This window comes from Anthonomus grandis, chromosome 2, assembly GCF_022605725.1.
Source record: "Anthonomus grandis grandis chromosome 2, icAntGran1.3, whole genome shotgun sequence".
Taxonomy (NCBI): Eukaryota; Metazoa; Arthropoda; class Insecta; order Coleoptera; family Curculionidae; genus Anthonomus; species Anthonomus grandis.
The window spans coordinates 35,831,191-35,847,774 of record NC_065547.1 but is presented as its reverse complement, the minus strand read 5'-3'; the positions used below and the strand labels follow the sequence as shown (position 1 = coordinate 35,847,774).

General features: G+C 32.1%; 2 protein-coding genes across 2 annotated transcripts; one reads left to right on the top strand and one right to left on the bottom strand.

The window, feature by feature from the left end:
• Positions 1-72: 72 nt before the first annotated feature.
• On the bottom strand, positions 73-1,831 carry LOC126750717 (proteasome subunit beta type-3). The gene is made up of 3 exons (XM_050460428.1): positions 1,668-1,831; positions 971-1,536; positions 73-212 (listed from the first exon to the last, which is right to left on the bottom strand). Exons 1-3 carry the CDS (start codon positions 1,668-1,670, stop codon positions 164-166), a joined length of 618 nt encoding a protein of 205 aa, XP_050316385.1. The 5' UTR covers positions 1,671-1,831; the 3' UTR covers positions 73-163.
• A 5,737-nt stretch (positions 1,832-7,568) lies between these two features.
• Positions 7,569-15,096, top strand: LOC126750467 (uncharacterized). Its single transcript, XM_050460093.1, has 4 exons — positions 7,569-7,789; positions 7,883-8,005; positions 11,945-12,985; positions 13,742-15,096. Exons 1-4 carry the CDS (start codon positions 7,717-7,719, stop codon positions 15,004-15,006), a joined length of 2,502 nt encoding a protein of 833 aa, XP_050316050.1. The 5' UTR covers positions 7,569-7,716; the 3' UTR covers positions 15,007-15,096.
• Positions 15,097-16,584: the final 1,488 nt, after the last annotated feature.

The following is a 16,584-nucleotide window of genomic DNA, read 5'->3' as shown; positions in this document are numbered from 1 at the left end:
GCTGGGAAGAAGGCACTAAGCATCAGATTTAATTTTTTTTAGTTTTTATAAAAATAATTGAATGTAACAACATGTTTTTCATCTTCTTTAATACAAAAACCAATTTTTGACAATAGCAAATGTAAGGTTATTTAACTTAAGTATAAATAGAAATTAATATTGTTTAATCCATCCTGGTCTTTAAGTTCTTGATGGTAACCTTGTCTTTTTCACTGAAACAAAAAATATAAGTTATATTTTGGTGACTTAATATGTAATTGAAATAAAAAACTCCAGTAAAATTAAAAGAGGAAAAAGTGCATTGTAAAATCACATGAATATTAGATTTACAACCATCTAAGATCCATTTTTTTTTATTTAAACATATTATTTGGTATTAAGTCTAAATGAGATCTAAAAATAATTTGTTTATTCACATTCAATCCTATAAATATTTAGTATCCACTTTTTTTTGTCTCCATTGTCAATGCAAAGAACTATGACCAATGGGGTGCAATCTGTTATAGATATATAAACTAATAATAAATAAAAACATTTAATCATGATCATCAAAGAAAGAGCATTTCATGAATCTGAAATTTGGACTTTTTGGTAATAGGTATTAGAAGGAAAGTGTAAGTATTGTATAATAATTATTGCACCATTGTTTCTTTAGCACTACTCGTATACTGTTAACACTAGATGTACAGGTCATTTGTTTTTCATACAATTGCTTTTTTATGATTTTCAAATCCTTTCAATATAAAATACATTGATTGGCTATTTTGCATTTCTTGTAAAATACAGAGATAGTCAAAAAATGTGCCTTAAATGAGATAACCTGTACAAGCATTAAGTACATATATCATTAGACCTTATCCCTTTTTTCAGAAGTTTATTTATGTAAACTTAATAATTACATTGTTCTCACACGAGTGTTCTTAAAGGAATGAATAAATTGATTATTTTATCTTGTTAAAATAATACTTACATAACATAAACAGTTGCGCCCCAACCAGATATAGCATCTCTATCAAATGCATTTATTAAAGCCTGAGAAGTTGTTTCAAACAAATCATCTGGTCCTAAGTTTGGTTCCCACAATGCTTCACACATACCATACAACTGTGCAGATGCTGTACCTCCAACGACAAAGTCTTTAGGCTGATTAATGCATCCTATTAGATCCATATTACAAATAAAAGGTTCATATGTCTTGGGATCTAATCCAGCTACAACAGGCTCGACAAAAAATGGGCCAAAACGTTTTTCATATAACATATGAGACAACATAGCACTAAAGACTTTTGGGGACATAGAACGATTTTCTTTTAGTTCATAGAGATTTTTTCTAAAGCGCAATTTCTCAAAGACTGTCTGAGTGTCAGTAGCAAGGCCTGGGAGACCTACATAGAGATGAGGTCCCATCTCAAAAATCTTTTCAAAATTAGTGGCCAGTGTTTGTGCTTGAATACCAAACCTCCTGTCAGCAGCTATGGCCACACAATTTTCCCCCTTCATGGCTACCATGGCACCCCCATTATATGCTAGAATTGACTAAAAAAGGATAAAAATTAAAAGATGCTTTTTGTATTTCACTGTGTTTTGTATTTGGGAGAGGTGAAGTAGGTACTAATCCCAAATTAAATGTAAGAAAACAAAATTAGCCAAATAAACCATTTTCTTACCATTTTTGGTCTGTTTAGTTATAAAAGCAAGTAAACTTCAGGGAAAACTTAAGAACAATTCTTTAGTAGGATGATTTGAAAAATTATAAAAGTTGGGTTTTGATTCGATAGCAAATTCTGCTTGTCATATCTTTTGACGGAATTGATAGATTGACATTTATTTGTTTGTTGGCAGCTGTCAAAATGTTAATTTTTTCCATTGGCCACACCGAAGTTAAGAATGGGCACTTTTCAGAATTCACCGGTTGAATTAACCGGTTAATCAAGAAATTTTCGGTATTTCGGTCGGTATACAGGTTGACGTTCGGCTACTTAAATTTTCGGAAATGCTTTGGTTGATTTTCTTAGAATTTGTTTGACAGCTGGCAGCTTTAATAATATCGATTTCTGTTGATGTTTATAGTTTTCAAAGCAAACGAAACAAACTATGGTAGCATTTTCCATGAAAAAATTTAAAAGTTGACACTGTTTTGATGTTTAAGAAACTAAAAGCCAAACAAAAACGACCCTGTTCCATTGCAAGGGTATAATTTTTTGTTGCAATCAGTTTGTGGCTTTTATAGTCGGTACCTATAGACAAACAAAATTTTAAAAAATTGTATTAAAATCTTATGTTATTCTTCTACTATTTTTACTCGACCATCAAAATAAACTTAAAATCTCCACAAAAAATCAAAATAAAAATTGAGCAATAACAAGTTTACAAAAACTAAGCTGCAAAAAATACAAAACTTGGTTAGGAATCCTAGGAACAACGTATTTGACCGGGATTCTACCTTAAATTCCCAGTCAATCCGATACCTCGTCACTGGTTAATTTTGAAACCCGGGTTTTTTTGTACCGGGTAAATTCTGAAACGCCTCGATTCCTGCCGGTGCAATCTGGTGTATCAACCGGTGAAATCTGAGAAGCGCCCATTATGAATATCAATATATCGTCCCCTTAATACTACAACTAGGTAACTCAAAAATTGTAATTTTTCAGGAGAGCAGTTTAAAGTTTTTAAAAATTAAAAATGTTGTATAATAGCGAATTGAATTTCTTTTTAATTAGTCCGCATGGACATTGAATAAATATATATACTTAATATTTTTAGAGATTGTCAGCTTTTTTTTCAGTTCTTTTGGTATTAAAAAATAAGATATCTAGTTTTAACAAAAAAAATCAAAAAGAAAAAAGCAAATATCTAGTTGTTGACTGAGCAGTAAGAACAAGTTTTAATATCAAAAATACTTTTATTAATACTTACATTTCTGTCAAATGTAAAAAAAACCCAAATACATAACTCATGATTACTTAAATACTATACTTCGTCACTCACTGTCACTTAAATCTGATTCAGGTACAACTTCTTCTGTTTGCTTAAGTGGAAGGTTTTCAAAAAAAAAATTATTTTCAATGGGAATTGCGGGAGGTTTAGTGTTAAATAAAGACAAAAGATCAATATATTTTTCCTTAGTTATAGGTATTCTGCTTTTATACAAAGACTTGGGCATTTTTCTATTAATTTGAGATGGTTTTGTTTTCCTTTTGCAGTTTAAACTCCTAAATTCATCATCGACTTTTTCTTTGAATTTTAATATAAAAGGTTCTGATTTAGAAAAGCGCATACAACACATTTTCTGCTAGGCAACTTGCTTTCCACTTTCGTCCTTGGTTCTGAAAATTAAAACTTTATCTGCATGATTTTTCCAATCAAATATTTGTTCGTGTGTAACATCATGAACGATGTAAGGTTTATCACCCTTTCTTCGGGAACATCTAGCTATTGTTTTCCAGTCTTGTGCTAAATAAGTTTTGCCTACTCTTTTAAATTCTGCTGAAATGCCAGAGTGCATGGAATTGCATTCCATTTCACTATGTCCCGACACTAAGAAGTTGAGTTCAATCGTTTCTAAATGTGCAATATTTTGAACGGCTGTTAAGCACATGACAGATACAAATTTGTTTAAATTTTGTCCACCACATAACTAAAACACTGAACCTGATTTGTAGTTTCTGGCAAAGATTCAAAATATTTATATAAACAGGTCGCAATCTCACAGCTACCTCGTTTACCTTCAACTTCTGTCCACATAAAGCAATCACCTTGTTTGGAGACAGTATTATAAATGGTAAAGTTAAATACTTTAAATCTTTGCTTATAAAATAAAGCATTATTAGTTGGATCATTTGGCACCAGAAGCACTTGTTGCAAATCAAAATTGCAACTTATGAGTTTTCCGTTTGAATTTTCCGCCAACTGTCTGCTTAATCGCTTTTCATCGCGCGCTCTATCCTTAGCTGCTATATGAGCCAAATACTCAATTTGCATAGATGGTTTATCACTTAAAGAAGAATTGTAGGCCATACAAATCCGACACTGATCTTTGCGAGCTCGATAAAAACCAAGGTTATACTCCTCTGAGAACACCTTTCTATAAATGGCAGAGCTAGCTGGTGTTTGTTTTTTTTCATTGCATTCTTTTTCATAAAGAGAGTACATAATTGTTATGTTTAAGTCAGAGGTCAAATATTTACGTTGCGGTTTTGAACGACAATAGTGTGAGCCGACTACTGGAAACTTCTCAATATGACTTTTAACACTATTCATTATTTCAGGAGTCGTGACCTTTTTTTTTAATTTTCTGCGCTTGTCTTCCAAACTTGTGTTTTGTTCAGTTCTCTCTTTCATTGCAATATCCACAACTCCCTTTCTAATTCCTAGGGTATTGATAAACATCGTTTTGCAAACCTGAATCCGGTTAGAATTTTTTGGCAAAAAGAAAAAAATGGTGTTTTGTCGTCTGAACTGTTCTTTCGTATGATATTTTTTATTTTTTTTTTCTGTATGACCGTGAATAAAGTCACGCTTTCTTTCGTATGATTCTAAGTGATAATATCTCCGAAAAATCGACAATCGTTCATCATAAGAAAAAACTTCACTCCATTGTCTTTTGCTGCAGGTAGCTGTGTTTGCCCTTTTAATGATATGTATGCCTCGCCACGTTGTTTTTTTAATTTTGCAACATTCCTTTTCCAGTTTTGTTCATTTCTTTTTTTTTTCTCGACTTATCTGTCCTAACAGGCAACTCTTCCATATCGTGTAATTCAATATTGTTTCTTTGTAATGTGCCAACTTGGGAATCCAAATCACTGCTTTTCAGAATTTTCAGACTCTGGATTATATTCCGAGTGTTCAGAAGAATATGGCTCAAAGTCTGAATTTAAGTCATATAAATGCTGTTTTGAAGTGCCCGGAACCGGCTCAATATTTTCAACTGTAAAAATTAGAAATTAATAACACTAGAAAAATTAGTTTTTAAAAACTTTTCTCACCGTTTAAACTTTCATTTCCAATAGTAAATTCTTGAAATGCCACAGTAGTATCATCACATGAAGTAAAAAAGGAACTTTCTAAAAAATAAAAGGTATTTATCAGTCTACGTATTTACAAGGCTCTTGCCCAATAATAATACAAAAATATTTTATAAAATAAACTTAAATAATAATTACTTGTAGGTTCTTCCGCTTTATTCTTTCCTTCCGTCGTATATTTTATGCGAGTATTTATCTCATTATCAGGTGACGACATGTCATCATCATCATCATTAATTGCATTTAAATTCACTCACCTTTATTCTCCGTCAACTGGCTACGTGCTAAAGTTAATATGTATTTGGCTCTTGTAGACATTTTTGCTTTTTTTTCGCCTTTTTTTCACAAAAAATATTAGAAAAACTGGAGGAACATACTTAATAATGTCACACTCGACATTTACTGCAAACATAGGTATCTCGAAAAATATCTGTAAGGGGTAGCGAATAAGTCAAGTTAGCCGGGCGCACAACTAGGTAACTTAAATTAAACACTTGTTGCCCTACAATTTTTTTTAATCGCAGGTGCACAATTAGGTAATTCAAGGTAGCTACTTTAAGCAGCAGGTATTTTTTTAACTGTGAACATAAATAGTTTTTGTCATTTGATTCCCGTAAATTGGATTGGAGTTAAACTTACCTAGTTGTAGCATTAAAAAAGGCGTAAAAGGTTATAAAGGAAAAAGTAGATAACTCAAAATCGTGAAATTTCGAGTTACCTAGTTGTAGTATTAAGGGGACGATATGATAATTCAGGTTCATAAGCATAGTGGGATGCTTGATATTTTGGGACTAGAAGAGGGTGAACTGGAATATCTTGATGATACGCAAATCTATGCTGCTCCTTACAAGCTAGATAGGTAATGATAAATATAAACGTTCTATTTTTAGAAATAACAATCTGTTACTACTGAACCAGATACTTTTAACACTTCGCTTATATGCAAGTAGTCAAAACCTGATACATTCTGCATTAAATTATTTGGCAATTTGTGACCAGTCATTCTTTTCACAATTCGGATTTGCATTCATCTATTTGTTTTCGATTACCTTTTTATATTTGATTGCAATGGAAAATAGTGGATTCTGTTCCCTTATAAAAAAATTTATGAACTTTTCCTCTTATTTTTGTTAGTCATGGTAAACTAAATCAAAGTTATAAATTGTTTAATTATTAATAATGAAATTTCAAAAAGAGAAAACAATACGAAAACATGTATTATCAGTTTCATGACATGACATAAATAAAAATAACTAAACAATACTAAAATCTCTAAATAACCTTTAATTTGATTCTTAAATCAGTCATGTTCTTTTTCTTTTTAAAACAGTTACATAGTACTCATCTTTAAAGTCAATATAAAAGCAAAATAGTAGATTAACAAATAACATAATTAAAAATTAATAAAAAAAATAATTACTAAACTAAAAATTATTTATATATTTTTATAATGCGATGAAAAATAATATACAACAGGCATAAAATAAGCAGGAAGTCAGCAAAGTTAGAACGGAAGTACTCCTCAAATGTGAAAGGCATTTTTAACTATTTACTTCTTAACCTTATATGCATTTTCAAGGTGCATGTTCTTAATAAAGACTTAATGTGCTGCTAACATAAAAAAAAAATTCTATAATGAGATGTGATATTATGGGATCTATAAAGCCTCTGATACTGCGATAGCAAAGCATGAGTCATAAACCTTTCGAGATTCTCTCTGACAAACAAGCTCAACATATGACCGCAAGGTGAAACCCGAATTCAGAGTGACTTCAAGAAAAGTTGCAGCTTCATCCATGAAGTGTTGTCTGTGGCATCAGCAAAAAGATAAAATACAGACCCAGTGTAAGGGCTAGGAAAATAATTGACTCACATTAGAAACGTAAAGGGCCTAAAAATAGAGCCTCGCAGTACGCCATGTGCCATTAATAAACTCTGAGATCTACCATTCTTAAAATAAATATATTGACTCCTGTTTGCTAAGTAGAACTGGAGTAAGTTAATACTTGAATTGTGAAATCTTCATAGATTTTGAAAAAGTATACTCTCAACACCATTGAAGCCTCTTGACAAATCGTCAAATGTTAAAGTGAAAACTACGCTTATAACCCTCCAGAATTTTGTGACACAGGTCGCCTTTGACTTATGAAAAAATTTATTACATAAACTTATATAAACTTACCAAATTAAAATATCCACAAAAAATAAGGAAGGAAAAAATTATAAACAACAAATTTAAACAACAAAAACTAAACGGCAAAAAAGGTTAGGAAGAATCTATTTGATCGAAATTCCGCTTTAAAATCCCGGTTAATCCGATGCCTCGTCGGTGGCAAGCAGTCGATTTCACCGGTTAATTTGGAAACGTTTTTTGTACCGGGTTAATTCTGAAATGAGTCGGTTATTGCCGGTGCAACCCGGTGTATCCACCGGTGAATTCCGAAAAGCGCCCAATGTAAATGAGGCATTAAAGTCTCGCTGTCAACCATATCTGTCACTGTCAATGTGTCAATACTGTCAGACGTCAGACCACCAGCTGTTTTTTACACGCGGTTTAAAGGTTAGGGTTATGTTTTTGTCAAGGTTTAACCGTTTTTATAGTTTTCCCTTCAAGAGTTTAATACAAACAAATAGAAAAGTTATTCCTTTTCTGTTTTATTTCGAGTAGTTCCGAGAGGAAAATATTAAAAAAATGTCGATACTTGCTGAAAGAAAACGGAAACAGAAATGGTCCCTAAATCCCAGAGGAAAACTTTGGTCTGAAGGTATATATATTCACAATCTTAATAATCCATTAAAAAAAAAATTATACATTATAACGCGGCATAGTAAAGTAAATAAGGCATTTTCTATTGTAGATGCCAACAAGTTTGGCCAAAAAATGCTGGAAAAAATGGGTTGGTCTCATGGGAAAGGTCTAGGAGCCAAAGAAGATGGACGTACAGAACATATCAAAGTTAGTTATAAAAATGATTCACAAGGTAAGTCACATAATATTAGTTAAATTGATAATTTTGAAGAAATGGCCTTGTTGAACTTCTTTCACTACTATTTTTTCAGTGTAAATGGCAGCGCACTAAAATTTGATATGCGAATTTGATGCTTTCCAAACAGGGTAGAGATAATCCTGCACTAATTTAACCCTCAAAATCAATCCTTGTAAACAGGCCTGTACTAAATAAAAATATTTGATCCATGGACCTAATAGATCCGCGCGTTGTAAATGTAGCTAATGCTACCTTAGGAAACTAAATGCTAAACTGTATATAATGTAACCAAATAAGTTCTGGTTTAAAGGGAAATTTCCATGATAAAAAGAAGAAATTTAATAGAAAATGATATTCGAAAAACAATGATCTCATGAAAAAAAAATTATCTTTAGTTTTAAAATAAAATTTTATATGAATAAGTTAAAAATATTAAATTTCGTTTAAGCAATGCCGCATGGAAAAATAATTTTTATTCTGCGTTGATTTTTATTTACTCTGCTTACTTTTTAAAATAAACCTTTTTAATTATTTTAAAAAAATAGTAAAAAAAGTAATTTAAAACTAATACTTGGTGTAGCACCCTATCTACTTAATAACTTCCACACACCTTCATGGCATAAAATCAATTAATTTTTGAATATAGGCCATATCTATATTTTTGCAGGCATCTTATGTTCTGAGAAAAGTTCATTGAGGTTGGTGTTCGTTTTATGATCTCCATAATCCCAGAGGTTCTCAATGGGATTCAAATCTAGGGACTGCGAAGGCCATGGCAAATCATTGATTTTATTAACCAGTCAGTGATAAGTTTGAATTCTGGGTTGTTACATTGTTAAAAAATATTTCTGAAAGGCATAGAGATATGGTCCACATGACCTTCTATCCAATGAAAAGATCCCACTTGAACTTAGTGTAGTAAGACCAATTTCTGCCAGGTTAGCTTTAATTTATGCCAATGATAAAAAAGGATTTTCTTTTGACATCTGGATAATAATGTAGGGTCAGTCAAAATGAAACTGGTACACCCCTTACATTTTATTTGTTTACAAAAATATATTTTTTACTTACATAAAAAAAAAATAATATATACATTTTATATGATGGCCTTTGAAAGACAAAATAAAAGTAAAAATATATTTTTCACAAAAAGAAGTTTTAAGAAAAATGAGAAAATTAATAATAATTAATTACATTCGATTTTACAACTCAAAATGAAACTCATACACCATTAAAAAATATACAGGAAAAAAATATAAAAAAGGAATTAATATTTTGTTAGTAGTCCTTTATTTTTTATAACATCTGCCAAAGGATTGGGCATTGATCGCACCAATTTTTCACAATATTTGGGGTGATATTTTAGACCATTCTTCTTGAATCACTACTTTTAATTGCTCTTTGTTTGAAATTTCATGGTTTCTTACAGCAACTTTCAAATGTGACAATAAGTTTTCAATGACCTTAATATCTGGACTTTGCCGTGGAGTTTCAAGTACTTTTGGACAGTTATGGAGCAACCAATTCTTTACTTTCTGTGCCTTATGCTTTGGATCCTTGTCCTGGTAGAATTCAAATTTTTTTTCAATTCGGAATTTTCGGGCGCTTGCCTTTAAATTCTGCTTAAGTATGTCCAAAATGTTCTGATCCATTATACCCTCTATAAAATGTAGATTTCCAGGACCTGCAGCTGACATACACCCCCAGACCATGACTGAACCACCTCCGTGCTTTACTGTGGCTCATATATTTTGTTCTTTGAGAGATTCATTGGGCTTTCTCCACACCCATTGTTGTCCATCTGATCCGAAAATACAAAATTTACTCTCATCTGTAAAAATTACGGCCTTCCAAAATAAAAAATCTTTGTCTCTGTGTTCTTCAGCAAAGCTTAACCTCTTGATTTTATTTACCTTACTGATCCAAGGTTTTCTTCGAGCCACTCTACTATGAATATTATTTTTTTTTAGAAAATTTCTGACTGTTTGAACTGTTTTTCGTAAATATTTCTCAATTTCTTTTGCCAACTTCGGTGCAGATATTTTCGGGTTTTCCACAACTTTCCTGAGGATCCAACGTTCGTCGTACGAATTAAACATTTTTCGAGGGCTTTTCCTTACTTTATTTGATATTATATTTTCACTTTTATAATGATCCACAACTCCTTGCACGGTAGAGTGAGGCCTACAAACCATTTTGGAAATTTGTTACAATGATTCTCCATCTTTCCAATGTTGTATAATTAATTTGCGTTCTACAACGCATGTTTGTCCACGCTGACGCCCCATATAGTAAAAGAAGGACAAAAAATTAATTAAACTCAATTAAAAATTACACAGGAGTGTTAAAAGTAACAGATGCTCTTAATACCAAGTGCTAACTATAAATAATATTAATGTTATTGTAAAGTAAATATGATGTACCGGTTTCATGTTGACCATAACATTTTCTTATCTCTTATACTTTTTTATGCTCAGCATGCATTCTTTGCATATTTTTGCTCAACAACTTTTATTACAACATTTTATGCTGATTGCAGATATATATAGTTGGAAATATTTTGCACGTTATTTGTACAGAATATAAAAGAAACCTTAGGTGTACGAGTTTCATTTTGACTGACTGTAGTTATGAGTTTTTTTTATGTCTTCCAAATACATCCCAGATTTTTCATAGCTTCCACTTTTTACACATTAACTTTATATAGTACACATTATTATAAACTAATAATGAGTTGAACTGATAAACCATAAGATTTTAAAAAATTTCAAAAGTTGCTATAATTATGGCCACTACTGTAAGATGGATCTAAACTAGTCATCTGCTTTTTTTTGTATACCTATTACATTTATTCAATACTTTTACTAAGGAAAATATATTTATTCTTATAGATAACATTAGAATATGGTATTTCACATTATACTACATCCCTGTGTACTAATAGGAGTTGCGCAAACATTTCGCTCAAGGCTCAAGAATCTTGTTCTCAGTTTAGAGACTGGGCCGTTTCCAATAGATTGTGCTTAAATGAGTCCAAAACTCAAAATATAATTTTTTCCCTTCGGGACGTTGATTCCCAGCAACAATCTTTAGGTGTGTCTGTGGATTTTCTGGGTGTTAGATTGGATAGTGGTTTGACGTGGCAAGGTCACATAGATGAATTGTCAACCAAATTATCAAGGTGTACTTTCCTGATTCGCAATTTGTCTGGGTCTGTCTCCGCAGGTACTCTCAGGACAGCTTACTTTGGATATTTTCACTCTCTAATGACGTATAACTTACTAAACTGGGGTCATTCAGCGCATATGCCCAGGATTTTTGCATTGCAACGTCGATGTCTGCGAGTGATTGCGCAGATTGGATACAGGGATTGTTGTAGGGTCCACTTCAGGCTTCTGAGAGTTCTCACCTTACCAAGCGCCTTCATACTTCTGTGCCTTGTATTCATTAGGGAAAACCTACCCAGGTTTGCGACTCATGCTAGCACTCACAGTCATGACACCAGAAATAGCGGCTCCTTGGTGGCACCATTTAGGAGACTCGAGCGTACCCGTAATGGCGTGTCTTATTATGGAATTAAGTTCTTTAATGTCCTGCCGGTCTCCGTTAAGGATTTGCCTCTTAATGCTTATAAGACAAAGGTAAAACATTTTTTAGTCACCAATGCTTTTTATTCATTTGAGGAATTCCTGAGCTCAAATTTCAGTGCTATTGCATAGGCTGGGTCTCTTGACTTTTAGTGTTAAGTGTTTTTAAGCATTACTTTTTAGGCTTATATGTGTTTTATTTTTGTTCTTAGGTAAAACGAATTTTACAGTTTAATACTTTTATTTGGAGTTATATTTTTGACTGACTTGTGTAAAAGCTTTGTACTTTTTGGCATGAATAAATAAATAAATAAATAAATAAATAAATATATTTCCTCTTTTGCAGGTATGGGTTACAAAGAAACTGATGACCAGTGGACAGAGCATCAAACTAACTTTACTGCTCTTCTAGAAACCCTAGGTGCAAAACCCAAAGAATCAGAAATTAAATTGAGCTCTTTGGAAATTAAGTCTCAAAATTCCAAGGCAAGAGTACACTATAAGAAATTTACAAGGGGTAAAGACTTGAGTAGATGTTCTGAAAAAGACTTGGCTAATATATTTGGCAAAAGATGTTTAAAAGAGGCAAACAAACAGGTGAAAAATGAAGTTGAAGAAACTAAAGAGACCCAATCTGATGAGCAATGTAATAATAGAAACTTTTCACATGGTGGTTTAATATCTGAATATTTTAAAAAGAAACTGCCAGGCTTTGGTAATACTAATGGTTTTGTTGTTAGTAACAATGGAGTTTTACCAAAGACTGATGAATCAGATACTGAAGACAAGCCAAGTTTTGGCTTTGGTTTCACACAAGATAATTCTGACATTAAAAATATAAACAATGACTTGAAACATAGAAGAAAACGATCATCTGAGTCAGAAAGTGAATTAAATACAAATTTTGGATTTGGATTTAACAATAGACTCGAATGTTCCACAACACATACTAAAACCTCCTTTGTTTCATATATAAATGGAAGTTCAGTCGAAGGAGAATCAATCAGCAAAAAGAAAAAAGACAAGAAAAAAAGAGCACTAGATGATTCTGAAGAGAATATTGAAGACACTCCTAAGAAGAAAAAGTTAAGCATAGAAAATATACCAGATGAGTTGCCCATTAAAAATAAAAAAGATAAATCCAAAAAGAAAAATCAGGAAGATTGTGGATTATCAAATCCAGCATTTGATCCAATGTTTTCGCCTTCTAATATAGAAAAACATGTATTGGAACCAATTGAGGAAACCATGGATGAATCATTAAATGATACAGCCAGTCAGGTAGCTAAAATGTTTGAAGTTCAAGTACAAATTAATAGTGAAGTTACTCCAGTAAAACATAGCAGCCATGAACCAGAAGGTGGAAGGAAGAAAAAAAAGAGAAAAGGTTTGTTGCTAGTATAATCTCATATTTTAATTAGTTTAAATTTGTATTCATAAAAATTACCTTGCACAGTGAGAGGAATCTTACTGAGATAATCACGAATAAGAATATATTTTAATTGAACTTCAGGCTTCATGCAAGATTTGACTAACATAATACTTTCTATTCATAGTAGTGAGATATTTGTGATAACTTTTTTGAATTAATTCTTTTGGAGGTCTAAGTTAGTGCCACTTTATCAGTGATGTAAATATGTTATTATAAGTAAAAGTGAATTCAAAGTCACCTATTTTTTTAAGTTTTAATAATTTAACAATTCATTATCTGTTAATTATGCATTTTAAAAAACTACTTTGGGAACCTTAAACTTCTTTAGTGAAAACCCTATTTAAATAACTTAAAATTAAGTAATAAATTATTATTCAATGTGGCATTAATAAGGTGAATGGATATGAACAGTCTCACTTTTTTGTTCAAATTTGACTACCAATTAATTTCAGATCTTTGAATTTCATGTTTTTAGTATTAGTAATGTAAAGTTTTTGTTGACTGTGTATTTAAAAATTAGTACTTAGAAATTAACACTCTATTCCATTTTATGAACAAAGATATTTCAGTTATAAATCATAATATCAATAGTAGTTGTTAAAACAATTTGTTTTAATTTCTGGGCCTACTATAATATTAATAACAAATATCGTATATAAATGGTAATTAAACTATAATCACCTTTAGAATGGATTTTTTTTTTAATTTCAGATGTCGCTGATACAGTTGAAAGCAATAAACCTTCTGTTACTTCTTCAGATGCAATAATGGATCAGTCAGAAGACCAAGAAACTCCAAGGAAAAAGAAGAAAAAATCGAAAGTTGTTGTTGAAGAAATGGACACTACAGAAAATGTTAACACCAATAGTGAATCTAAAGAAAGCAAGAAAAAGAAAAAAAAATTGAAAGCTGAAAGTACCTTGGAAGGTACAAATGATTCTCTAGAAAGCGCTGAAACTGAAATAAATACAAAAAAGAAGAAATCTAAAGCAAAACAATCTGAAGGCATTGATAACCCTTTTTTTGATAGCTTTGTAGAAGAAGATCAACTAGCTTCTGAGACAATTGAAAACCCTTATGAAATTCAAGTGAAACCAAAAAAGAATAAAAGAAAAAAAAGCGATAAAAGTAAAGATAATTTTGCTATAGAAAATCCTACTTTTAACGGAATAGATACTTCAGATCCGCAGGATAAAAAAAATGAAGAGTTTGAAGTAAAACGAAAATCAAAATCAAATAAGAAGGCCCAAGTGCCAAAGGAAGAGGGCGGCATTAGTAATCTTGCTATTAATTTAAATGATTCTTTATTAGAAAATTGTGATTTGATGCTTAATATCTGTACAACACCTGCACAGCCTAACATGTCCAAGGCCGAAGAGCCAGGAAGCATACAAAAAGTAAAAACTGCCGTGGAGCGACGGAAGAGTGTTAGATTTAGTGACGTAACACGAGAGAGAATTATCCCCTGTAAAGAAGAACTTGAGAATGAAACTTTGGATGACAGCAGAAATATTGTGGAACTTGAAGGCAAGTTAAATGATAGCGCAGATTTGTCCTATATAGATAAGTTCATCCAAAAAAAGAAAGCAAAAAAGAATAAAGGACTTGATAATGAAGCTTTTGACCAACAAGCCAGTAATATAGAAGAAAATATTACCGCAATATCAAAAACCTTAGATAGCTATCAAGCAGAAATCGAAAATGATATCAACGAAAACAAAGCAAAAGCATTAGAAGTCGAAGATATAATGGTTGGCGAAGTGGGTAATCCAGACGGCACCAATGAAAAATTATCGGATGGTAGCGTTAAGCTGAAGTTTAAATATGCCAGTTTTAGGAAAAGTGCACCATACCTTCAGAACTTGACCGGCGCGAAAAAGTCTTATAAGCATCTTATTAAGGGAGATATAGTATTGGATTTTAAAGAATCAAATTTGCATGAAATTGATGGATATGCAGTGGCTAAAGCTAGTTAGTAGTTTTGTTTTACTTTTGCTTTATATTTATTGTTTTGTTGTACATAATATTCTAATAAAATGAAAATGAAAGGGTTTTTAAATAATCAATTATGAAGGTATTTCTTTTGAAAACGTTTTCAAAGTACTTCTATAGTTCTATAGATTAACTATAACCAGATGCGAAACTAAAGGGAAATCGCCGATTTCAAAACATCTTTAACCCTAGCAGTACTAAGGGGGGGGGGGGTTAAAAAATACCCACATTTTATTTAACCCAATTTTCTAGGAAACCCTTTGCCTAAGAATACTTAATAATTAGTAGTCAGACTATTATTGCTTTGTTATATGCCACAGTAGGCACTTTGATAATTTAAATAATTTCCACTTAATCTTAAAAAAACCTTTACGGTGGACAATAAATAACCCCCCTTGGTCCAATCTGATTCTGATATTTATTGCTGCCCATCAGTACCTTTTCCCCCTTTCGGCGTAAACATCTGCCAAAAACAGATGATACCGAGATTTTGGCTTTGCTTGGTATCTTTACTTTCATGGGAGCTAATGTTGATACGAAATTGAATTATCACGATTTGTGGTCTAAAAAATTTGGCCAATCCGTATATCGCTACGATGAGTCGAAACAAGTTCCAACAACTGATAAAAAATTTAAGGTTTTATGATAAAAATACGAGAGCAGAGAGAAAAAAGGTGGACAAATTTGCACCATTACGTGAAATTTTTGATTCACTGAATGATACATTCTAAGGATATTTTACACCAGGAATGAACGTTGTGGTTGATGAGTGGTTGATCGAATCTTTGTTTCGAGGCAGATGTCCTTTTAAGGTTTTTATGAAGGAAAAACCTGGTAAATATGGAGTTCTTATACGAATGCTTGCGGGACAGATGTTCAACCCGTTACGTTTTTCGCATGGAAGTGTATGCAGGAAATCCTGAAAACAGCACATTTAGGGGTCCACAAGGAATAGTAAAACTAGTATGTCCAATTCGAAATTCTGGACGTATAGGTATCGTGGACAGATAGGTATTATACTTTTGTGGAATTAGCAGACGATCTTTACACAAATTATGGCCTGACTTTAGTCGGTACACTCCAACAGAATCGAAAACATATTCCAGAAGTACTAAAGAAAATAGAAGGAAGGCGTGTTCACACAAATATGTTTACATTTTCCGATCCGAAGTCTGGAAACGCACCAGTTACTCTTCTTTCTTATGTAGCACGTGAGAAGCCTACGAAGATACTTTTATTTTTATCAACGCAACATTCTGATGATGCTATTAGCAGTCAATATAAAAATAAATCAGATATCAACCTTTTTTTATAATGAGACCAAAAGAGGTGCTGATACCATAGATCAGATGGCAAAAAAATATGCGTTCAAGCGATCAACACGAAGATGGCCACTCTGTGTTTTTTACTCTATTGGATATTGCATCTATCAATGCTTACTTCCTATTTCTTCTGAATAATCCGCATTGGAATGATAGTAAAAACAACCGTTGTCGTATGTTTTTGCAAGAATTGGGACTTGCAATGTCGCTTCCCTTTATTGAAAAAAGAGCTGCAAATTC